The sequence below is a fragment of the Panthera tigris genome, chromosome C1, assembly GCF_018350195.1.
Source record: "Panthera tigris isolate Pti1 chromosome C1, P.tigris_Pti1_mat1.1, whole genome shotgun sequence".
NCBI lineage: Eukaryota > Metazoa > Chordata > Mammalia > Carnivora > Felidae > Panthera > Panthera tigris.
In genome coordinates this window covers 94148822-94173845 of record NC_056667.1, presented here as the reverse complement: position 1 = coordinate 94173845, position 25024 = coordinate 94148822, and the positions used below count along the sequence as shown (strand labels likewise).

Here is a 25024-nt window from a genome sequence, read left to right as displayed (position 1 = left end):
AGTTTTCAAAATCCGGGGTGTATTTCACACTTAAACACACATCTCAGTTTGGAGTAGCCATGTTTCAAGTGCTGGGACTAGCGGCTACCGTATTGGACAGCCCAGCTCTGAAGAGACCAGCAGAGAGCTCAGATCTGGTTTTTCCAGGCTTCCTGTAGGTTTGCTTGGATTGGTTGTAGTTTGGACTTAGGCCTGCCCTTTCTTCTGAGGGATGCTATAGAGCGCATCCATATATAAAAGAGGCCTGGTGTTTATTGTAAGGATGTTCATCCTAACATTATACGGTGTTCTCTTTGTAAATATCCTGGGGGAAGTAGATTTCTGCTCCTGGAATCTAACATAGTGGTTTTTTTTTTTTAATTGTCTTGTTGGTTTTTTTTTTCTTTATGATTTTCTGGACATTATAAATTGTGTAACTCATTTCCTATTTTTCATTGGCTACCATAAATACAGAATGGCCACATATAGCATTTCCCAAAATGTGTTTAGTCTATTACTAGCTTGCAAAACGCTAGTGTTATTTAGAACACATTTTGCGAAATGCTTCAGCTGACGGAGCAGCCACCTGTCACATCCAAATGATAACTCTGTTAGGGATGTAAAAAGAAAAACAGAGTGAAGGAGTGAGGAATAGAGACAGCAGAACAAGAAGGGAGCAAGTGGCAGTGGGGTGGGCACCCGGTCCCACAGACTTGCCTGCCTCGCATCTGGGCACTTGGAACTTTTGGCCAGGAGGTTTTAAAAACCCAGGGCCCCACTTGCCCTTTGTTGCTGGGGATGGTGGTAACTGCCCCTGGTTGCACCGTGGTGGCCCACATGGGCTGGCGGGAAGGGAACCCCAAGAGCTAGGCCAAGTGGCCTTGAGCGTCTTCAGACACCTGGGCATCCGGCACCCCAAAGAGGGTACGGGCACTTCACTCGTTTTCCGAGCAGGACCTGATGCTCCCTCCAGCCTGCTGGAGGTGCAGTATTTCCCTTGGATTCTGGCCAGCATTTGTCTTGCTTGACAGCTCAATCCACCTTAGGGTTGTTGGATATGCCTACAGAGGATTTGAGACACTCTTGACAACCTGTAGCAATAGATCACCCACCAGTGGGTGGATGAAGGGCGCAGGTAGCTGCGAGAATTGTGAAGTGCAAGAGGTGTTGTTCACGGACACCTCCAGAGCACCGAGTGTCACTTTGCCTTTAATTTCCTCTTTCCGGGGACAGAGATGGGGATTCCATCACTGTGCCCTCCCCACCCTGTCGCGCGTTCTGTCCCATTCCGCCTTGCCGGCAGGCCAGCTTCCTGCCGCCGCTTCAGCTCTGTAAGCGGAGATTTCGACGCCAAGGCCATCCCCTCAGCCCAGCGCTCCTCCACTCGGACATCCCTCGAGAGTGTATGGGGTGGCGGGACCCCATCACCAGCGGGAGAAAAGGGATGGTGGGGGCCGGGACGGGAGGGGGAGGGAGCGCTGAGTGCCAGCAAGTGCGCTCTCCCGGCGCGCCGCTAGGGGCGCTCTGGCTGGGCTCCAGTCCTGCGGGGGACAGAGGGTAGGGGTCGGGGAAGATCGCTGTCGCGGCCCCGCTCAGGGCGGAACATTCTGCGCAGGCGGGAAGGGTGCGGAGGGCTGGCTGCGCGCGGGATGGCACCGAGCGGAGTCGCCACTCGAGGGCGACACTCGATTCTCCCCGCGCCGCCTGCGAGGTCCGTGCCACGCGGAGAGGGCGACCGGTCTGGAGAAGCATGATGGCTCCAGGTTCTGGGTGGGGTGTACTGAAGTCGGAGGAGGGGGTCCTAAATCACAGGGTGGTTCCACCGGACCTACTCCACTCGGCTTTTCCCTCAGTTCTGAGTAAGATGCAGAGACCGGAGCCTGGGCTGGGAATGAGGGGTGGTATGGGGTATAGTCGGGCCAAAGGAAGGCACAGAGTGTGGGGCAAGGTCAGGCACTCCCTGGCCACCCTGCCAGCTTTGAAATGCCTTTTCCTGCTGAATGACTTTAGGCAAGGCTCTCGGCCTCTCTGCGCCACTTTCCTCTCTGTAAAATGCGGATAATCACCATGACTACTTCAGCGGGTCCTTACGAAGATTCAAGGAGTTGATGGTTGATGTTTATTGAGTGCTGTGAGCACAGGGCCTGTTTATAGGGTGCCGTGTACGTGTTGGTTAAATAAATAAAGCAGAAGGAAGGGACTTGGAGCTGAGGACTGGGGAATACCAGGGTGATTTCCTTCCTGGCCTAGCCAGGGCAATGAGATAAGGGGTGTGTGGACTCTCAAGATGAGGAGAGTAATCCAAACACATGGACAGATGGCTAAAGTGCAAGACGCAGGGCTCGCAGGGGAATCTGGGGAAACCCTGGGCCAGAGATGCTGGGCTGTGCAATATTTTCAAGTTTTCTTTTTATAACTCGCTTACAAAACAGCTGGGTCAGCACTTGGTGCAAATCTGGGGTCTTCTATTTTGCCGACCTAAGAGAACATTCAGTGTATAATGGAATGTCTGGCCAACAATTCTGAATCCCTTCACATAATTCATCATCCACACCCAGACACATCCAAACCCGGACACTTCCAAATCCAGAAATATTTAGTTTTGATTGTTTTGCTATACGAATAAACTTATCAACTATTTCCATTAACACTATTTTCAAAAATATGTTTTTCTAAAAAATAATATATATCTGCACAGTAAATCAAAATGTAAAGACCTGAGTAATTATTCTAGCTATATATTGCAGCCACTGTGGAAAACAGTATGGAGGTTCCTCAAAAAACTAAAAATAGAACTACCCTATGAACCAGTAATCACACTACTGGGCATTTACCCCCAAAATACTAAAACACTAATTCAAAGGGATATATGCACCCCTATTTTATTGCAGCATTATTTGCAATAGCCAAATTATGGAAGGAACCCAAGTGTCCATCAATCAATAGATGAATGGATAAAGAATATATGGTGTGTGTGTGTGTGTGTGTGTGTGTGTGTGTGTGTGTGTATTATTTGGAATGGAATCCATTATTGGATTATTGTATGGAATATTATTTGGCAATCAAAAAGAATGAGATCTTGCCATTTGCAACAACGTGGATGGATCTAGAGTGTATTATACTAAGTGAAATAAGTCAGAGAAAGACAAATATCATATGATTTCACACATATGTGCAATTTAAAAAACAAAACAAAATAGCAAAGGTAAAGAAAAGAGGGAGAGAGAGACAAACCAAGAAATAGACTCTTAACTATGGAGAACAAACTGATGGTTACCAGAGGGGAGGTTGATGGGGGGTTGGGTGAAATAGGGGATGGGAATTAAAGAGCACACCTATTGTGATGAAAATAAAACAAAATAAAATGATTAAAAAACAAACAACAGGGGTGCCTGGGTGGCTCAGTTGGTTGAGCGTCCAACTTCGGCTCAGGGCATGATCTCGCAGTTTGTGAGTTCAAGCCCCGCGTCGGGCTCTGTGTGGACAGCTCAGAACCTGGAGCCTGCTTCAGATTCTATGTCTCCCCCTCTCTCTCTGCCCCTCCCCAACTCACACTCTGTCTCTCTCTCCTTCAAAAATAAAAAAAACATTAAAAAATTTCTTTTTAATTAAAAAAAACAACAAAAACAAAAATCTGAGTAATTATTCTTGTGACATTGACAAACTTCAATCAGTTTCTTATCCATAGTTTTAGTATGGCATCACAGGCATTTTTCTGAAGAATGGAGCTTTCAATATTGTGTTATTGTTTTTAATTTTTTTTCATAATATTTCCTGAAATCTTTTTTGAAGTTGCTCTTCATAGTTAATTATACCATTTGTGTTAGTTTGGTAGGGCTGCCATAAAGATATACCACAGATATGGCTTAAACAACAGAATTTTATCGTCTCACAGTTCTGGAGGCTGAAAGTCCAAGGTCAAGGTGACTGCCGGATTGGTTTCTTCTGAGGCCTCACCTTGGCTTGTAGACAGCTGCCTTTTCCCTGTGTCTTCACATGGTCTTCCCTGTTTGTGTGTCTCAGTCCTGATCTTCTCCTCTTATAAGGGCACCAGTCATACTGGACTGGGGTGCACCCCAATCATCTCATGCTACCAGTCACCTCTTTAAAGGCCCCATCTCCAAATAGTCCTATCCTGAGGCACTTCAGCATATGAATTTTAGAGGGACACAATTCAGCCCACAACACAGCTTCTACTGATTTTTGTTTGTAGGCCAGAAAATCTTTAATTGGGAACAACTCTCTCCAGATGTTCAGAGGAAAGTCTGCTCAATGGGGGGTATTTTCAATTGTAATTTTTTTTTCTATTCAAGTGTTTAAATATTTCAACTCAAATATTTTCACAGATGCTATTTTCTTTTTACCTCCATCCAGGGAAACTTTTTTGAAACAAATATATATCGTTTCAAGTTTATTTATTTATTTTGAGAGAGAGAATGCATGCGCTTAGCTGAGGAGGGACAGAGAGAGAGAGAGGGAGGGAGAGAGAGAGAAGCCCAAGCAGGCTCTGCATCATCAGTACATCAGTACATTAGTACATAGCCGGATGTGAGGTTCAAATGCAAGAACCACGAGATCATGACATGAGCCAAAATCAAGAGTTCGACACTTTACTGCCTGAGCCCCCAGGTGCCTCTAAGCAAATATGTTTTTAAGACAAAACTCTTAAGTTATCTCTATGACTCTTGAACAATTCCCCAAATTTAGATGCTGCAAGATCATAGGCCTTTTCATTCAGTTCCTTAATAATCTAATATAGTAATAAATGTATCTAATTAAAAGTAGTGGCTAAAAAATAGTAGCTCCATCAAAAGATTGAAATATTTCAATTTTCAGAATTTCAAAATTGTATGTTGTATAGCATTTGAGTATCTATTTGAGTTGTTCAATGCCTTTTTCAGGGGGCAAAATCTTTTTTTTTAAATCACCTTACTAAAACCTCAGAAGCTCAAGTGTTTTGGAGCCTCACCCATTGAATACTCTGACAAAATATTTATAACTGATTTGGAATAAAACGCAACCAAAATTTAGAGGATTTGTGTTTTTTTTTTTTTTAAGTTCAGCATCACTGTGGAACACTTCAAAGTCACTGAGAAGTAATTCTTCAATGGTCCAAACATTTCTAAAATCCAAGGGACAAAAGGCAGCAAAGAGAGAAAGCAAGTATTGCCACCCTGATGGATATTTTCTTGTATTTCAACATCAGTGTTGTAAAAAACAAAAAACAAAAAACAAAAAAACAGCCATAGATCAAATAAAAATGTTTGAAAATTTGACAACTTTTATTTTGCATGATAGGATATCATGGGTTTTTTTGGACACATCAATGAGTGATTTGTGGCCTACGCCCAATCCCCAGGGCATTTCTGTTTTGTATGTTTTTTTTTAAATTTAGAAAGAATATTGTTTTTACATCATGTTGTGCTCCATTAATACTTGACTTTATTATTATCACAAAAAAATGTAATTTTCTTTCTTTTTTTTTTTTAACATTTATCTATTTTTGAGAGACAGAGTGTGAGCAGGGGAGGGGCAGAGAGAGAAGGAGACACAGAATTAGAAGCAGGCTCCAGGCTCTGAGCTGTCAGCACAGAGCCTGACGCAGGGCTGGAACCCACGAACCGTGAGATCATGACCTGAGCCGAAGTCAGATGCTCAATCGACTGAGTCACCCAGCTGCCCCAAAAAACATTCATTTTCAATGTTGAGCTCTAAACTTAATTTACAATAGCCTTTACAATAACGTCAGATGATTTATCTTTGACAAAATGAACCCTCAAAAGCTTTACTTTTATTTCATGAACTGAGTGAAAAAAATTCAACCATTATTACAAGTAACTTATGTGATTTTTTATTTGAAGCATCTGATGACTTTGATATGAATTTGACATTATTTAATAACTTGTGGGTTTGTTCTGCAAATAGAGGTCCTCTTTTACACATGTATAAACAAAAAATATGGAATAGAAAAAAAGAGAAATTAATTTGGCACATCTATCATTAGACCTACCTAAATGAAAATTTATGCTTTATGGGGTAATACAAAAAAACACCTTTGACAATTACCTTTATTAAGTCATGGTATTGAGGTCAAATCCTCTTAGAGTAACTAGTACTTCTGGGCGCTCCTGGGTGGCTGGTTGGTTAAGCGTCTAACTTTGGCTCAGGTCATGATCTCGAGATTCACGAGTTAGAGCAGGGCATCGGGCTCTCTGCTAACAGCTCAGAGCCTGGAGCCTGCTTCAGATTCTGTATCTCCCTCTCTGCCCCTCCCCCACTTGCGCTCACGCTCTTTCTTTTTCTCTCTCTCTCACTCTCTCAAAAAATAAACATTGAAAAAATTTTTTTTAAAAATTAGTACTTTTCAGGTAGATGCCGATCCTTGTTCAGCAGATTCGTGTCTTTTGGGTCTTATGCAATATCAAACAGCACCAGGGGGGAGAGCAAATGTTAACTAACATCTTAGCAAGTTATACATTTGTCTGGACTTCCTTGGAAAATGAAAATCGAGTACTTAGTTCGTCCTTATATAGACACTTTAAATTTCTTTTTCTTAGCTCATCGCTGCCAAAAGCATTTACTTACAAAATAAAAAAGTGTTATCCAATGATAAAATAACTAAGTGGCTGTGGATTTATGCCACACCATAACTGACAAAGCCCGTAGCAAGAGCTTTCAGACTACTTGACAAGCTCAGTGGTAAGACTGCTTGGCTTCTGTCTCCCTATTCATATCCCACACACTCTTAACCTACAATTTCCCACATTTGCCACTGATCCCTCCACTGGCGGGGCCACCGAGGACCGTGTATATCTCTCGAGCTATGTATGGTTCAGGCCATGTCACAAGTGGCTGGTCACCAGGACCTCCCCAACCAATCCTGGAGACCAGACAGCTGTCTCTAGCCACTTCCACCTAAGCAACTGCCAATTTACCAGCAAACATCCTGCCAGTGGTCATGGCAAGAGGCTATCATTAAGCTTTGTCAGAAAGGGCCAGGAAAGGAAAACTTGCTTATCGCTAGTGAGCATTTAGATGTAACCACGTGTTCAAGTGCCTGCCGTCTGTCCGGGTTTTGTCAGAAGAGCATAACAGCAGAACCCTCCACCCCATGTCCATGGGAGCTGGTTAGTGGGTAAGCACTTCCTCTCTAGTGAGCTGCATTCTTCCTCAGCTTCTTCAGCTTGGCAACCAGCTTGAGGACAGGTAGTGGCCATGCTGTCCCCAGGACGCTGGGAGCAACACCTCGCACCCTTGCTGTAATGTGCCTTTTCTTTTAACTTTCTTGGTGCCTTCCCCAAGGGAACTGCAGGCTACATTTGGGTGTGGTGTGACAATAAAGACAGTAATGAGGTAATTTTTTTTTAAGTGAGCTAATTTTGGAATCAGTGCTGACGGTCTTTGTTCCCGTGGAGTGCTCAGACTATCCTGACATTGCACTCGGTCCTTAAATAACCAGTATGGCTCGTGTGGGGTTGTTGAGCCCTGGAGTTGAGACATGAGTAAACTTGCTGACGGAAGAGTTCCTGAAGGAATCTCCTGGGGGGCTGTTCCACACCTTGGTGGTTCCTTCCAGGAAGGAGCAGACCCGGGGGAGGCACAGGAAGAACAGTCCTGACTCAGATGTTCCCTGCTCTGCTTGGGCCACCTTTCCCTCGTCCCTCCCCTTTTTTTCTCCGCACCCCACCAATCTTGCTGGAAGTAAGAGTTCATGGTTCCAGTTTCACCCCCAGCTCCCCTGCTTTACTCCAGTCTGGTTGCACAGTGAAGAGGTCACTGGCAGGAAACTGTAATTTCATTTGACCTTTACGTGATATTCAGAGAAGTTAAGTCATTTGTCTAAGATCACCTAGTTGGTAAGGTGAAAGAGCCAGGATTCAAACCAACCTTCTCTTTCCCATGATGTCTTCCAGCAGGCACTCAGGTCCTGAGAGCTTGACCTTAAAATCTGCCCATTGGATTCCCAACTGGACCAAAGGGTCAATTAACCCATCCAATAAGCTGATCAGGCATTCCTGGGTTCTGCCGCTTACTAGTCTGTGGGCTAGGGAAGGCATTTAGCTTCTCTCTGGTTCAGTTTCTTCCACTTTAAAAAAAATTTTTTTTTTAACTGCAGTGTTCTTAACTTCATAGTGTTTGTTGTGAGGGTTACATAAATAACAAGTGAAAAGCATCCGGCATAATGCTTGGCACACAGTTGTCACCCAGTAAATATGCTAAGCATTTAACTGGCACAAGATCCATTTTAGGTTAAATTGGTGGCTAGCTCATAGGATGGTGTGAGGCAAACTCCTGGGGACAGTGTCCACGATGAATCCCTCGTGGATGGCACCTCCCGGGACACGTAGAATACAGTGCTGAGGATCCGGTAAGAAAATGATGCAGAAAAAAATGACAGCAACTGCCTGTCCTGGGCAGAATGAGGCTAATAGCTCATCAGAATCAGCTGATAGCTGACAAATACTCTTATTATCCCCATTTTGCTGATGAGAAAAGTGGGGCACAGAGAAGGTAGATAGCTTGCCCCAGGTTGCACAGCCAGGAAGTCAGTGGCAAAGCCAAGAGGTGAACCCAGGCCGTCTGTTTCCAGATTGTGCTCTTCTGCTTCTTGATAACGTGATGATGACCAGAAGAATGAAAACACTGAACCAGTTAGAAAATCAGAGAAGTACCCCGGTAACGTCTACCCTGTGGTAAGAAAATCTGAGCACTGGGGCAGTGTTTAGGGGTGTCTGGGCACTAAGTTCCCCCACCCCAGCAATGCTTGTCACCCTGTTCCTCAGTATGCACATCTGGTGTTTTCTCAGTCGTAAGGGAATATTCAAAGTCCCTTAGAAAGAAATCCCCTAGCATCCAGCTCTCACTCCCCTTTGGATCACATGGCCATCACCAAGCCTCTCCTCCACAGAAATTTTGCTGCTGCCACCACTTAGAAACATGACCTTAGGTTCCCTGCGTCCCCGTTAGCTCCTTCTGCAAATTAGGCCTGTATGACCGCCTTCGGGCGCTGCGAGGATTAAATCGGTTTGTGAAAGTGTTGTTCAGAGTTTAGGTTAAAAATCATTTTCCTCAAAAACAAGAACAAAAGCAAATCATTTTTCTAGAAGGAAAGGATTAGAAGTGAGGGAATCAGGGGGAAATTTATGGTGAAATTAAGGTGTCTGAACCCAGAAGGAGCCTTAGACCCAAACAGCCTTAGTCCCTGCTTTGGGCACCGTGCTTTAGAGGAAGAATTGCAAACTTTTCTATAAAGGGCCAGATATTTTAGGCTTTGCAGGCCATACTCTCTGTCTGTGGTAACTTCCCAACCCCCAACTTCCCCACCACTAAGGAAGGAAAGCAGCCATAGGCAATATGTAAACAAATTGGGAGTAGCTGTGTTCCAAAAAAATTGTAATTACAAAAACAGGCAGTGGGCTGGATTTGACCTGGGGGGCCATAGCTGCCTACCCCTCTGCTTTTGGTGGGTCCACTCTGGTCCTCCAGCAGCTGTCCCCCACCATGAAACGAAGACTCCTCTAAGGGCAGGCACATCCACCTGGAATTCACATCTCTCCTCTTCTACACCGTGACCCAGATACTCAGGATTCCTGCCCAAATAGCCTGGTTCCCACTTTCAGGGTCTGAATAGGCCTTTTCCTTGGTCCCATCATCCTGAGTGTGGACTCCAAAGCTGGCATACACATGTCTGGCCCAGAGGATCTTGTGTGTGTGTGTGTGTGTGTGTGTGTGTGTGTGTGTGTGTGTGTGTTGGGGGTGGGAGTGGGGTACAGACGAAGCATGGGTGCCAAGACTGAGGTGCCCCCAAATGTGTGTGAAGCCTCTGCTCTGTGAGAGGCTGAAAGGGAGAAGTGGGGTGTGGCCTGTGGGCTGAGAGCCGAGGACACATGCTGCCCCAAGCTGGTGCAGAATTCTCAGGAGCCTGAGAATCCTGAATTCAAGCCTGATCTTCTAGGTTGTTGTGAAATCCTGTTTGTTAATGTAGGAGTATAAATCAGATTTTTAACAGTTAGCACTTTTAAATATTTAAACACACGATACACAAGCCTCCATTTGTACCCCAGCCTTACACCACAGGGTCAAGATTGCACAAATGAGGCCACGCTTGCTGGAACAAAATGATTTTTTTCTTCCTCGTGCCTCAGAGAACGAGCCAGCAGCTACAGGAGAGCAAAGCCAGGCCCAGTGCAAGGTCTGAGAGGAAGTGAAGGGAAGGCCTAGAGGGGGAGATTTGGAGGGCCCCGTGTAGCCTCCAAGAATCCTACACAAGAATTCCTGGAGAAGGAGCATGTGGTAAGGTCACCCTGCCTACTGTGGTATAAGTTAAGTCTGGAAACAAAAAGATATTTCAAAGCCCAAGTTAGTAACATAAGGCCTGAATGGAGTCACTAAACCGTAGATGCTCAGAGCTTGAAGGCAGCTGCCCAGCGGTCTAGTCTAGGAGATCTCAAACTACTCTGGGCTTCAGTCCTCTCCAGCCCTCTGCTTCTCTGCTCTGACCATCTCGGCCTGGCTGGCAGGTCAGCAACAGCTCCTACCTACACAAGAGGCCATAGGACCCCCGGAACCCAGGGGTGACAAGGGCATCCAAACCACCTGCCTCTAGGGCAATAGGTAGACTTGATATGCAGGAGCATATCAACAATGACCATGGGAACTCCTGAATGTCTGGACTAAAGTAAGATCAGCTGTGGGTGGAGGGACAGAGCATTAGTAATGATTGAGATTGCATTTCTCATCAGTCCAGCGAGTTAAGGGCATAGGATCAGATTTATTCTGATTCAGAAAATTAAAACAGACTGATGTATTTTTAAGGAAATATTGTGGTGGAGTCAGTGTTTGCTACACATGTAAAGAAAGCTCTTGATGGGGTGCCTGGGTGGTTCAGTCGGTTAAGCGGCCGACTTCGGCTCAGGTCATGATCTCACGGTCCGTGAGTTCGAGCCCCGCGTCGGGCTCTGTGCTGATAGCTCAGAGCCTGGAGCCTGTTTCAGATTCTGTGTCTCCCTCTCTCTGAACCTCCCCTGTTCATGCTCTGTCTCTCCCTGTCTCAAAAATAAATAAAATGTTAAAAAAAAATTAAAAAAAAAAAAAGAAAGCCCTTGACTCAGACTGTGCTCAACAAATGGTAATCAAAATGACTACAGTTATTATTTCAAAAGTCTGTGGGAAAGCCATCAAAAGGACAGAACCAGCGTAATCGATAAGAAAACAAGGCAGCAGGTGGCAAAGGAACATAAGAATGGGAAAGTCCAAATATGTGAAGACAGTCAGTCTCCCTCAGTCTCCTGTGTCCTGCTCTTGCTAGCCCACTGCCCGCTTCCAGCCCATCCTGGATTCTGTTACCTTCAGGGTCATGATAATTGTTTGCAGAACTTCTTCTTTTTTATTTTTTAAGTTATTTATCTTGAGAGAGAGGGAGAGCACAAGCAGGAGAGGGCAGAGAGAAAGAAAGAGAGAGAATCCCAAACAGGCTGTGTACCATCAACCGTGAGCCCAGTCCCATGAACCCTGAGATCATAACCTGAGCCGAAATCAAGAGTCAGACGCCCAACTGACAGAGCCACCCAGGCACCCCTGCAGACTTCCTTCTGAAGCAAGTCTCATTCTGGTTCCGAGGTGTGGATTCTATCCCAAGTCGGGTCTTCCACTCCGTTGTTACATTGTCTATTCTGACTCAAACCCTGAATTGGAGACATTCCTTACTAGACCTTCGCTCTTTCCCAATCACACAGATATTAGTATGTTCTAAACTCAAAGCCCCACCAAGGAAGAGGAAGAGAATATGGGTGGAGGGGTTGGGGTCTAGAAAGGAAGTGAGACTTTCAGTGACTCAGTAGCCAACAAGTACTGCAAACTTCATGGAAAATCTACACTTTGCAGCGAACTGCTAGGAGCTTATAAGGGATGCCTCTGATCTGCCTCGAGGAACTTGCACTCTACTTAGGGAGGCAAATATATAAATACAACAAAATATAATACTATAGGGAATGAAAGGCTAAATAGAGTATCAACCTTTAAAATGTGTAAAAGAAACTCAATTCAAAATACATGAATGGAGTATTTATGCCAACCACTTCATAGATATAAATATGATTTGGTTCCAGCTTTCTAATACCTTATGTCCTCAGACATACCTTACGTCCTTATGTCCTCAGAACAATAAACAAATTGTTCCTTTTTGCCCCGTATTGGAAATATGGGAAAAAAATATAATTGTAGCAAACGTGCGTTGCCACCAAACCCTAGAGGATATGAAAGTATATAAAGCAAAAAATGAAAGTGACTACTCATTCTCTAAAGAAACCACTGTTAATGGTTTAGCATATAGCATTCCTAGTTTTCTTCCTTCTCTCTGCCTCTGTATACACATGCACACGCACACACACACACACACACACACACACACACACACAAATTTAAGATAAACCATCGTATGTGTCATCAGTTTAGATATATCGGTTTATATGCCCTTTTAAGTGGCTACACTCTCCCACTGCTTTTAGTTGGTTCTACATTTCACAGTAACAGACAATAATGCCACGAGATGAGCTGGTATAAAAGAACAGACACTTACTATTTCTATACTACTCTTCAAAATGAGCTTCAGTTTTATATTCCCTCCCACAGTGTATGGAGTATGCCTGTTTCCCTCATTCTGACAAAAGTGGGTGTTATCAGTGTTTTATATCTTTTATATTAAACAACAGTGCCTTCTTATTTGAACTTCTATTAAAAGGAAAGGTTGAGCAATTATTTGTTCATATATTTATTGACCAAAGTATTGCCTCTCCCAGTTCCCTGCCCATCCCTATGGGGTTGTCCTTCTCTCTGCATTACATAAATTGATCTTTCCTCTCTCATATTTATTTTAAAATTTACTCATTTTTTCTTCATGTTTTGTTTATATTGTCTTCGTGCAATTACAAATGTTTTCATGGAGTTCAATCTGTCAATCTTTGTTTTGTGATTTTTTTTTTTTTTTTTTTTTTTTTTTGGAGAGGGAGCAAGGGGGCGAGCAAGGGAGGGGCAGAGAGAGAGGGAGAGAGAGAATCTCAAGCAGGCTTCACGCTCAGCATGGAGCCCAAAGCAGGGATTGATCCCACAGACCATGAGATCATAACCTGAGCCAAAATCGAGTCAGGCACTTAACCAACTGAGCCACCCAGGTACCCCTCTGTCAATCTTCATTTATGGCTTCCGATGTAACCCCAGGAAGGAGGACATGGGCAGGAGCTATGGAAGATGTAGGAGGAGGGAGCAAAGGATTGAATCTGAGCAGCACAGCAGTATTAATGGTGAATGGAATGGGGCAGGGTGGGGTTCTGGCAGGGATCAGGCCGGCTTCCTCTGGACAGTGAGTTTTGACAAGCGAAATATGTCAAAGACAAATACCACATGATTTCACTTATATGTGGAATTTAAGAAACAAAACAAAAGAGCAAGGGGAAAGAGAGAGAGAGAGAGAGAGAGAGAGAGAGAGAGAGAAACCAAAACACAGACTCTTAACTATGAGGAAAAAACTGATGGTTACCAGAAGGGAGGGTGTGGGGGGTGGGTTACTTACCAGGTAGGGATTAAGGAGGGCACTTGTGAGGAGCACAGGGTGATGCATGGAAGTGTTGAATCCCTATATTGCACACCTGCAACCAATATTACACTGTTAACTAAGTGGAATTTAAGTGAAAACTTTAAAAAAAGAAAGAAAGTGAGTTTTGAGATAGGCTGAGAAAGAGGGCCTGGGCATTGACAAGGTGCAGAAGGAAAGTCAGAAACGTACACTGTAGCCAGTCCTCAGTGAAGTTTCGGGGGCAGAAATGGTCACCCTGGGTACTCATGGAGAACAAGAGTGACTGATGGGCCTTTAGGGGCATCATAGCAACTAAGAATCGCCATGTGGGTGGAGATGTGAGGACACCCATTTTTGGTTAATAAGGGCGGATTTAAATGCCAGTCCTGGGTCACCTTGATTTACAGGGGCCTGGGAAGGCAAGATCTAGCTCTGTTTTAAACCCAAGGGGAGACCTGAATCCTTAAAGGTGGGGAAAACTATACTTATTAACCCAAGATTTGGTCAGAAACCATATGCTTTAGTGATTTGTCTGAGGTCAAAATTCAGAAGACTATTCTGCTAAAGGAGGAAATAAAAATGAAATATGTAACGGACGCACTGCCACTGTCCAGACAGAAACCTGGGTCGAGGCCTGTGCAGTGCCTCAGAAGCACCCCCTGCCTGGACTGGGGGAGAGCCAGCACCGCAGGAGGCCAGGGGGAGCAGCGCCCTCTGGTGGTGGTTGGCGGGAGGCTCAACACCTGGTAGACTCCTGGGAGGGTGCTGTCTTCCCCTTCCTCAGTCTTTTCTTGGGATAAGGATTGTCTCAGGAAAGTTGGGTGGATGGATAGGGAGAGAGGAATGAATCTATAACCTAGCTCAGTGCGGAAGTAAGTATGGACCCCAAAGCAGGAGAACACCAGGGAAAGTCAAATGGAAACATGCAGAAAAAGGTGGAAGAAACACTCTAAGTATGGCCAGATAGATTTTCCTTGCTTGTCCCCACACGCATTCATTCCTAAGGCCTGGCGCCTCCCCAGCTTGCTTTGTGGGACCTGGTTCAGGCCTTAACTTGGTTTAAGAGAAAGGGGCTCTTTGTTCACGTGCCTCTAGGCAGAGGAAGGGATGGGCTTTTTCAGCCTATGTCAGCCTGGGAACACATAGGAGGCCTGCAAAGAAAGGCCCATCTACAAGGGAAGAGAGGCCCATCTACAAGGAAAGAGAGGAGACAGCAGGTTCACAGAGACATATTTGCTCCTTGGTGGGAAGAGTACACCAGCAAGGCACCCAAAGAGCTTAAATGGAAAGACCCAGCCCAAAACGAACTAGGGAGGAACCAACAGAAAGAGATGCCCAGATGCACACCTTGTCCAAGAGCCCCTTCTGCATGAGAAGTCACTCTCCAACCTGAACTAAAAGTCTCTTGTACATCCTTCTGGACTTTGTGTGTGAGACTGGACTCTTTAGTAAAGTAGTTGCAAAATGGACTCTAACCCTCCCCCCTTCCTTTGGAATGCAAGGTCTAGACTGCTTCTGGCTCCCACCATGTCATCAGGACGTGTGCTTCAGACAAAATAGGATCTCAGTAAGTGATTGTCAAGTAAGCAAGTGCATGAATAAATGAATAGGTGGTCCATCCGTGTTCTTCCAGCCAGCCCCTGTACCCAGTAGGTCCATCGCTGGTAGTTCATTGTTGATAAATGGATGAATGAATGAGTGACCTCTTGGGAGCCCAGATTTGGTGGTTACTAGACTGGTGGTAGGCTGCAAGATGTTGCATAAAGGCTTGCCGGGGCTGAACCACCTGTGAGAAATTTGCTCAGATACAGGATGTGGGCTGAGAGTTCTTATGTTCCTACTTTCAAGGGTGGGTTTTGGGCACCGAAAGTGCCTCTGCTTTGCTAGTGGGGCCAGTGCGGGGGCTGCCAGAGCTGCAGAACTGAGAGCTGAGGGAGGAAGGAGGAAAGGGAGGATGTAAGCACCAGCCAGAGATGAGAAGGAAGCCACGGTCAGGAGCTCATGCCATAGAAAATGGGGCCAAGACCCTGGAGAGAGCCTGAGATAGTCATTCATCACCTACCCATGGACCTGCCCCAACTCTTTGCAGACAGAGGCTAGAAAAGGTCTTTAAAGAGTGGGAATAATAGGGTTACCTTTCCTATGGGATCGTTTGTGGAGATTAAATGTGACCATATGTGTGAAGCGTAGTGTCTGGCTCAGAATGTACACTCGATAAATTTCGAATATTATTTCCCAATACATTCTGGATGCTCACTTCAATTTTCTATCACACCGATAAAGAAGGGAGGTGGAAAGTTGTGAGGAACCCAAACCTGTCATATCGGGGTGACCATCCTATGGAATGAGCAGCCACTGCCTAACTTTGAGGCCCTGGCTGCAGGGAACCTGGGCTGGATGGCCCCAGTGGTGGTTCCCTGAGTCACAGGTTGGCTTCGGAACAGAGGTGGAGCCAGAACGTGGGTGCAGATCATTCACCAGGAATCGTCACCTGCAAAAGGCCGGGGAGGAGGCAGGACCGGGCAGGGGGGAAGCAGAGTCCTGAGGCAACCCTGACAAAGCTTTGGCCAGCCTGGCCGGGAGCTCCAGAACAAGTGCTGTCTGCCAGAGCTGGCCTGCCTCATTCAGACTAAAATGCCTGGGCCTTTATACTCCCACCTCATTCAGTCACCTCGTAAGGGCATGATCTTGGGAAAAAGCACTGTCTGCATGGGAACAGACCCTGGGAACCCCGGCAGCAGGAGCCTGTCTGCCGAGGCCCCCCTGCAAGTCCCTGGAATGAGTACTTGTGGAGCAAAGAGGCCTTTTGTGACCCTCAGCCCCTTGTCGCCTGACACACTCAGAAGCAGATGTTTTCTACCTCAGTTATTCTTGGATGAATCCCATTTGCCTAAGTGTTGCTGTTCACAACACAGTTTCGCCAGACGTGGTCTCATCCTGTTGCAGGCTGGTGAGAGGGGCCTTTGGGGGAAATCTGAAACAGAAATCAAAGTGGGTGGTGGGGAGAACCAGAAAGCTCATCCCGCTGGCTTGTGATGGAGTGGGTCTCAGTCCTTCTAAATGGTCTGAACCACTGGGGCGTGAAAGACATTTCCCAGCTAGTCTGGGGGAGGGTATTGGAGAGGGTGCTGGCTGAAGAAGTCTGTATTCTAAGGAACTGAGAGGGAGGGAGTGTTCAGAGGCGCTAAGCTGGGGAAAGGTGATACAGCTTGAGCGTGAAGATCAGCCTAAGAGCCCCAAACTCCTGGGCATTATCCTAGCTCCAGCCACAGCTTTGTTTTAGGCAAGTTATTTCCCCACTCTGAGGTTCAATTCCTCGGCCACATGTCAATGGACTCACACTCAACTTGGTGTCCTAGGAACTGACACGGAGGCTGAAATGCACTACACATTGAAGAAGTGTTTACGGCCACTTCCAGGTACGACTGAGTAACCCTCATGCCATAAACTAGAAATCTAGCTTAAATATATGGAACCACATTTTCAGGCAGTGGGCAACACAGAGTGCAGGACGGTGAACACTGAGGGAAGGAAAACAAGTGAGGGGAGGCCCCCTGCTACCTCAGACTTCTGCCTTGGGGCAACTCCAGACCACAACGCGAAGCAGGGGAACCTGTAAAGAGGGTGGATCATCTCACTGAGCTGAGAAGGCGAAGACAGGAGTTGGAAGAGGCTGTTTGAAATTGTGCCGGAGAATATCAGAGCTAAGGGAGCGATACAGGAACAGAGCTTCGAAAACCTGTATGGGGTTCCCTTGGATCTTCTGCTGAATGCAAAGCTGTCCCTACACAGCGTGAAACTCCAGAAGAATAGACAAAGAGCAGTTACAAAAACAGACAGACGGACAAACAAGACCACCACCAGAGAGCTGGATACTGAACAAACACCAGAGCTCGCAAAGGGCTGAGAGGTACTTGATGTAAGACTGGCCAGGGTGGAAAGTGTTTGTTGAGCAGCTAGGAAATTAAATTGGGATCTCAGAAGGTTCAATGCTCAGTAAAGGGCACATTGGGCCTCAAAGACATCTCTAGACCTTCCCGGACAAAGCTTAAACACAAACTGCAAAATGCTCAAGTCAATGTGTAAGTAAATGCGCTGCCCACAAAATCTAGACATTCTACAACATAACAGTTACAATGTTCCGTGTCCAGTGATAATTATTAGATATGCCCCAAAACAAGCAGAAAATGTGACACAGGAGGGGCGGGGGGGGGGGGGAATCTGTCAATGGAAACAGACCAGAAAATGACAGAGATTAACAAACAAGGGCCTTGGGGCAGCTATTGTAACTATGCTCAAGGATGTAAAGGGAAACATGAATACAATGAAGAGAGAAACCAAGAACAAAAGGAAACTCAAGAGCCACAAAGTGAAATGTTCAAAATGAAAAATGCACTGGGTGGGCATGAAAGTAGATTCGATTTTGAGGAGGAAAATATCAGTAAACTTCAAAGCAGAGTGATGGACACCGTACAAAATAATAACAAAGCAGGAGCTGAGTCACGCAGGTGCCCTGAAGTCACTTTAAGGATTTTGGCTTCTACTCTGGGTACCTTAGACACCACTGGAGAGTTTTGATGGCAGAGGGATACCATCTGGTTTACCTGTCAGTGGAAGCTCTCTGGTCGCTGTATTAAGAATAAGCCACAGAGGGGAAAGGCTAGACACAGGTGGTCTGTTCAGTGAATGCTGCTATATTCTGAGTGAGAGATGATGGTGCTTAATCCAGGTTAATATCAGGACAATGAGAAATGGTTGAAATCTGAGATATCTATATCTATATATAGATATATATATATAGGTATATAGATACATAGATATAGATATATAGATATATATTTTTTTAATGTAAGCTTTAAGCCCCATATGGAGCTTGAGCTCATGACCCCAAGATTAAGTGTCGCCTGCTTTCCCAACTGAGCCAGTCAGGTACTCCTGAGATATATTTTGATTGTAGAGCAGACAGGGTTTTTTCATGCACTAGATTTAGAATGAAGAGTGATATCAAGTTGTATACACTGAGCCATTACCCATTTCTTGAGAGCAAGAACTATGTATCAGTTAGGATTGCATTTAGGTATGTGTAACCAAAGGCCCAACGACCTAAACAAATGGAGGCTTATTTGTTTCACATGACTGGTGGGACCAAGGTTGGTCAGCTACTTGAGGTTACCATCAGTATCCCAGGCTCTTGCTATCTTTCTGTTAAGCCATACTTTAACAGATTTTATCTTTGCCCTCTTCTTCTGCCTCATGGTCTCAAGGTGGCTGCTGTACTTCCAGGCATATTATCAGTATTCCAGGAAAGAAAAAATAACAAAGGTACAAAAAGGACCCTGCCAGATGAGTTTGTCCTTTTTTAACCCAAGAAAGCAAAAACTTTCCTGGAAGCCACATCCAGCAAACTTCCCCTAATATTTCATTGGGTCACGTCGCCAACCTTAGGAGAATGAGATTACTATGTATGGTCTAGGCAAATTGCAGTTCATTCTTTATGGCCAGAGTAAGAGGCCTTCTCTCCCTACAGTCAAAAGATTTCTGCTATTAGCTGAACAAATGAGGTTCTATTAGCAGAGTAGATGGGGCATACTTCAGGAAGAATGTTAGAAGAGTGATGGCTGATTTCTACCATTGATTGATTGGTTTTTGTAGTTTTGTTTAAAAAAACAACCCTCCCCCAACCCCGTGTTTGGCAGGTATATATAATAAATATTCCCTGCTACCAGGTTGGCATGATGGCATAGTGGTTTTGAAAGACTTCTTAAATAAGCTCCTGAAAGAAAGACTGGAGAGACGTGGAGGGGGAAAGGGTGGGCATGATTGGTCTTAGATTGTTTAAAAAATGGCCTGTGAGGGGAGCAGTGCACTGGAGATTCATGAAGTCTGCGAAGCAGGTAGGCTGTCGGTTTGGCCATCTCATTCATTGTAGGTTGTGTTGAGATAAAAGGGAAGTGCAGAGGGAAGAACCGGTGGAGCCATGAAGGGAAAGAAATGCATGTTATATTAAAGCTGGGGGCAGAATTCCTTTTAGAGGACTTTTGTTGTTATTGTCAGCAAAAGCACTTGCCTGGCACTCAATTCTGAAAAGCTGGGTCCCAGGATCTGGTTCAGAGAGCAAACCATGACACAAAGAAAGCAAAATTCCTTTTTGAGTTTGGGCTGGTTGCACAAGAGTGGGGGGTAAAGGGATCCCGGGGATCTGAAAAGAAAGGGGAAAATTAAGATGGATGGGAGAGAAAGTTCCATAACCGTCAGCCAGTGGACATTATACCCTGTCCTTGTTTTACAGGGAAGGAGTCCCATAGCTTTCAAATGAAAGAGCCAGGATTTAAACACAGAAATTCAAAAGCCTGGAAAAAAAAAACAACAAAAAAAAGACCAGAACCAAACAAAAGCCTGGTGCTCCCTCTCTCCACCTGCAGCCCCACCCCAGGCAGCATGGAGGCAGTTAGTTGGTCATTCACAAACCCTCTGATCTCCATCTATGGAAAGACTTTGTGGTGAAGGCCACCTCAGTCATGAACTCAGATGCTGGGTGCTCTGGCAGGAAGCTCTACTATGACCTTGGGGAACAGGCAGTTTCCTCTGGTTAGTGCTGTGGGTGATGGTTCCACCTCCTTCCCCAAGCAAGCTGGTAAACAGCCTTAGCCCCACCTTCCACCCCCAGGTCTCCAGCAGCCCGGCTTCTGTTACTCGGGCAACTGATAAGTAGGGGGCTGGTGTCTGGGCCCCTATAGAATAAGTACCAATCTGAATATGGTTTCCTTTGGGTTTTGTTCTTCCTTGAATATTACCAAAAGAAAAAATAATGAGGAAAGCAAAAGCAAAACAAAGCGGTTTTTAATTTCACGGCTCCATTCGCCCTGGGAACCTGATGCTCATGATTTCCCACGTATTTACACCTTGGTTGCTGTTGAGACCTCCCACCTCTCATGTGGTCCATCGGGTGCTGAGTATTATACCTTCAGCTTCCTCTCAGCAGCAAGCACACTAGGGAGTTCTGTTGTGTGCACCACTGTATATGTGATGTAATATTAGTTCACATACTCCACTTATTCAGAGCATTTTCACAACTGGTCTCCCCTGGTTTTCACAAGAAGCCTCCAGGTTACGTTGGGTGTGGAAAGTCCTCTGAGAGCTGAGATGGTGCCTCCTTCGATCGGAGTTCAGGTTTGCATGGCTTAACCTGCAGCACCCAGCAGCTTGTCTGGGACTCAGGAGATGCTCAGCAAAGGACAGCTGCAGAAGAGGGGTTAGAGTGACAGGTAAAGCAAGCTGAGAAGAGAAGAAGTAATGAAGTAGGCTGTGGCCCTTCTCAGTTCTTCATCAGGTCCGGAGAGGGCACCCGCTGAGGCTGAGGCTAACCCTTACCCTTGAGATGGTATCTGATTTCAAGGGTGCAGGCTCCCTCAGGGCACCCACTTTGAATGGCTCTGTTCGGTAGAGTCCGGTTTTGGAACAGGTGTCAATTTGTTACATATAGTTAAACAGACCCATGAGCACCTATGTGAGTGTTTGTGTGCGTCCGTACACACATCTATGTACATCATCTCTTTAAGTATGATCAAGACTTAAGATGGAATGATTTTCTCTGCAGGAGCCAATGGGAAGAGAAGAGAGCCATCTCTGAGACCCAGATGGGAGCCCATGGTTGTGAGGGTAATGTTAGTCCTGCCCCCCAGGCTCTCTACCCAACCACCTTTCTCTCTTCCTTCCAGGTCCCTGCCCACTGTGACCTTCCCCCGCTCTTCCTCCCTTTCTTCACATGTTTGTCTTTCAAAGCCTTTCATCATTTCCTCACGATGGCCACGACCACAGTTGTTCAACTCCTTCCTGGGCTGGGCAGGGATAGAGGGGGTTGAAACATGGGGTCATGGAAGCCATACCTTGCTGGGCTTTGTTATTTGGGTGAATGTGGTCAGGACAGCTGGGTGTTGGTGTCATTAATCAGTCAGTGAACAAATATTTATCATTTCCATGTTCTAGGGCTGTGCTAAGTACTCACTGTTCTCTGTTGTCTCTGCTCATTAAGTGAATAAAGGGGAAACAATAGAAGATGGTTCTTCATCAGATCCCTTCATTGGGCTGAAGACAGGAGTTTGGACAGAGCCATCTAGGGCTCTGATCCTGACAGCCACTAACTAGTTGCAACAAGACTTCACCACCACCCCGACACACCCCTACACCCCACCCCTGCCCCTGCCAGGGAGGCCAGGGACTGGAAGGCTCTCATTCTCAAGGTGGGGATTTTCCACTGTGCCAGCAAAGGTGCCAGAGCCTGACAGGGACAGCCTGGGGCATAGGAATGCCTCGGATACAGTCTTTTCCAACTTGACCTTCTATAATTCTAAGTTATTTCTGTCAATAAGTGGCCAGAATATGGTGGTTAATAAGACAAATGGAATTCAAGCAGGCAATAAAAATATTTCACTGCAATTCAGGCAAGGAGAAGAGAGTTTTGATTCAAATTAGTCAATTAAAACTCATGTGGGAGAGGCTTGGCTGGCTCAGTTGGTGGAGCATCTGATTCTTGATCTTGGGGTTGTGAGTTCAAGCCCCACGCTGGGTGTAGAGATTACTTACAAATAAAAAAATCTTAAAAAAAATAAAATTCATGTGGACGGTACCTTGGTAAAAGATAGAGGTTACCATTCAAAAAATCAAAACAGTGATAGAAGATGCACAATATTCTGAGAAAGGTATAGGACTAAGAAGACTTTGTTACCGTAAGAAGGATTCAGCTTATTAATGAAGGGTTCATCTAGAATGTTCTTGGAATTATTGTGCAAGCCTTGTTTCCCCATCCAGAGTCTCAGACCAAACCCTGATTCTGAAATGTCAGTTACTGCAGTCATGGGAGTGAGATGGTTTATAAGTTTCCCTTGGTCGGATGAGAAACACATGTAGTTCAAATTGTACAAAGAAATTGTACAAAGACGCAGGGTGACAATAAAGGCATGAATACAGGATCAATACCTTGATAAACTGTGTTCATTCAGGTAGAGTAATTTGTCTTTGCGATGCTGCTTTGGTTGTACTGTGTCACCTTACCACATTTAGCAGGCTGGAATATTTGATTTACAAGACTTGTCTACCTGTTTGAAATATTTTGCTTATTAGATTTGTAAGTCTTCCCTGCCAGAAGTTGGAAGCATTGGAGAAAATCAGGTATTTAACATTTCTAATTGTAGGTAGAGATGTCTAATAATCTTTGATGATTTACAAAGCCCTCCCTGATCTTTGAGTCCCCTTCTTTCCTCCTACAATGATGGATGGTGGGTTCATTTCCCTAGCGTGACAGGACTATATGTCTGCCTTACGTCTGGAGGTATCACTTACATCTCCATACTTCCAAGACCTGTGACACTTATTATGATGAGGCTCTGTCCCATATAGGAAACAATAAATGACAAAAACCCTCATACATAGTTGGAATTCCTCAGCAAGGAAGGTAGGGAATTTGGGGAACAATGAGAAGACTGGCCTACTCTAATCACACAGGCTATCTGTCTGAGAGCACTATGGAAGTAGGAACCTGGAGATAAGGCTCTCATTTGAGTGTGAATGAAAGGTGAACTCTACCTGCTTTGTGAGTTTGGGCAAGTTTCTGAACATCTCTGAGCCTGTTTCTTCATCTATAAAGCAGGGATAGTAATACCTAGCTCAAAGGATTATTGGTAAAACTGATTTAAAGTAATGTTTATAAAATGCTTAGCACAGTGCCTGCACATATGAAGAGTTCAATCCGTGAGCCTTGTCTGTTCCTATTATATGACTGGCCAAGGAGAACTAGGAAATTCCTAAGTGTAATCAAGGGGTTAGGACTGTAATTCAGTTCAACAAATATGTGTTGACCACACGTTAATGTTGTAATCATACTGCTGGGAATTTATTCATATTTGATTTTTTAAATTTTTTTTAACATTTATTTACTATTATTGGGAGACAGGGAGAGACAGAGCATGAGCATGGGTGGGCCAGAGAGAGGAGGAGATACAGAATCTGAAGCAGGCTCCAGACTCTGAGCTGTCAGCACAGAGCCCAACGCAGGGCTTGAACTCACAAACTGTGAGATCATGACCTGAACCAGAGTGGGATGCTCAACCGATTGAGCCACCCAGGCGCCCCTAGAAAGGTTTTGTAAAAAGTAAGTAGACATTGTTAAGTGAAAGAAGTCAATCTTAAAAGTCTACCTACTGCATGATTTCCATTCTATGGAATTCTGGAAAAGGCAAAACTATGAACACAATAAAAGGACCAGGGGTTTCCAGGGGTTTCACGGGAGGGAAGGAGGGATGAGTAAGTCGGTGGAGCACAGGCTTGGGAGCGGGGTTTAGGGCAGTGAAACCATTGCATATGATACTGTAATGATGAATACATGTTACTGTGCATTTGCCCAAACCCACAGAAAGTATGGGACAAAGAGTGAACACTGATGTAAACTATAGACCTCACTTAATAATAGTGTATCAATATTGCCTTATCAATTCTAACAAATGTACCACACAAATACAAGATGTTAATAATAGGGAAAATTGTGAGGGTGAAGGTGAGGGAATATGCTCTGCACTGTACTTTCCTTTAGATTTTCGTGTACCTGACATTGCTCTAAAACTTAGTGTATTATATTTTTTAAGCAAATAGAATTTTCCAAATTCATTTTATCTCCCAGTCCTAGTTCCTGGAGATTATGAGACTTTATTTTACCAGCCAAAATGCAAGTTTCTTCTTCATGTTTCTAGACCGCTATGTGTTTCTCTTCATCCCAGTACCTCTGCATTATATTTTCCCCAGAGGAATGTAAACTCTGTGAGGGCAGGGACCATGCCTAAGTCAGCTTTGGGAGATCCTGTCAGTTTTCTGCTCAGACCTCCCAATGGCTCCCCATTCCAACTGCTTTACATATATTAACTCATTTAATCCTTAGAACAACAATCCTTAGGAAGTCGGTGCCCTTCTTACTCCCATCAGATAATAAGAAAACAGAATCAGAGAGGTGAAGAAGCTTGGGCAATTGAACAAAGCTGGTAACTGGCAGATCTGGGATACCAACCCAAGGTAGTCGGACTTCAGAGTTTGCAGAAAAAGTACCAGAAAACTCCCAATTTTTTTATGCTGTAGGTCACACACATTTTTGGGTTTGTGTAATGATTTTAGGGTGCCTCAATTATGTCTTTTTAAAAATGTTTACTTTTTTTTGAGAGAGAGAGAGAGAGAGAGAGAGAGCACAAGGAGGGGAGGGGCAGAGAGAGAGGGGGACAGAGGATCTGAATTGGGCTTTGCCCTGACAGAAGAGAGACCGATGTGGGGCTTGAACTCACACACCATGATATCATGATCTGAGCTGAAGTCGGACGCTTAACTGAGTCACCCAGGCGCCCCTCAGTTATGTCTTTTTAAAAATGCAACAATAGAATGGGAGAAAAAAGGAGAACTATCTTGCAAAGAGTAGGAGTGGTATTGTCCTGTGAAACT

At 45.0% G+C, this 25024-nt stretch overlaps 1 protein-coding gene across 2 annotated transcripts in view; it reads left to right on the top strand.

Annotated features, from left to right (window-relative positions):
* Positions 1-25024, top strand: part of DENND2D (DENN domain containing 2D) — an 81821-nt gene that overhangs the window by 34192 nt on the left and 22605 nt on the right. The window contains exons 1-2 of one of the 2 annotated variants that reach the window (XM_042998173.1): positions 20380-20719; positions 21147-21208. In XM_042998173.1, the coding sequence (XP_042854107.1) occupies positions 21187-21208 (22 nt within the window). In that variant the 5' untranslated portion in view covers positions 20380-20719; positions 21147-21186. Of the gene's footprint in view, positions 1-20379; positions 20720-21146; positions 21209-25024 lie in introns of those variants that run through there. The other variant, XM_042998172.1, reaches the window with a different exon arrangement.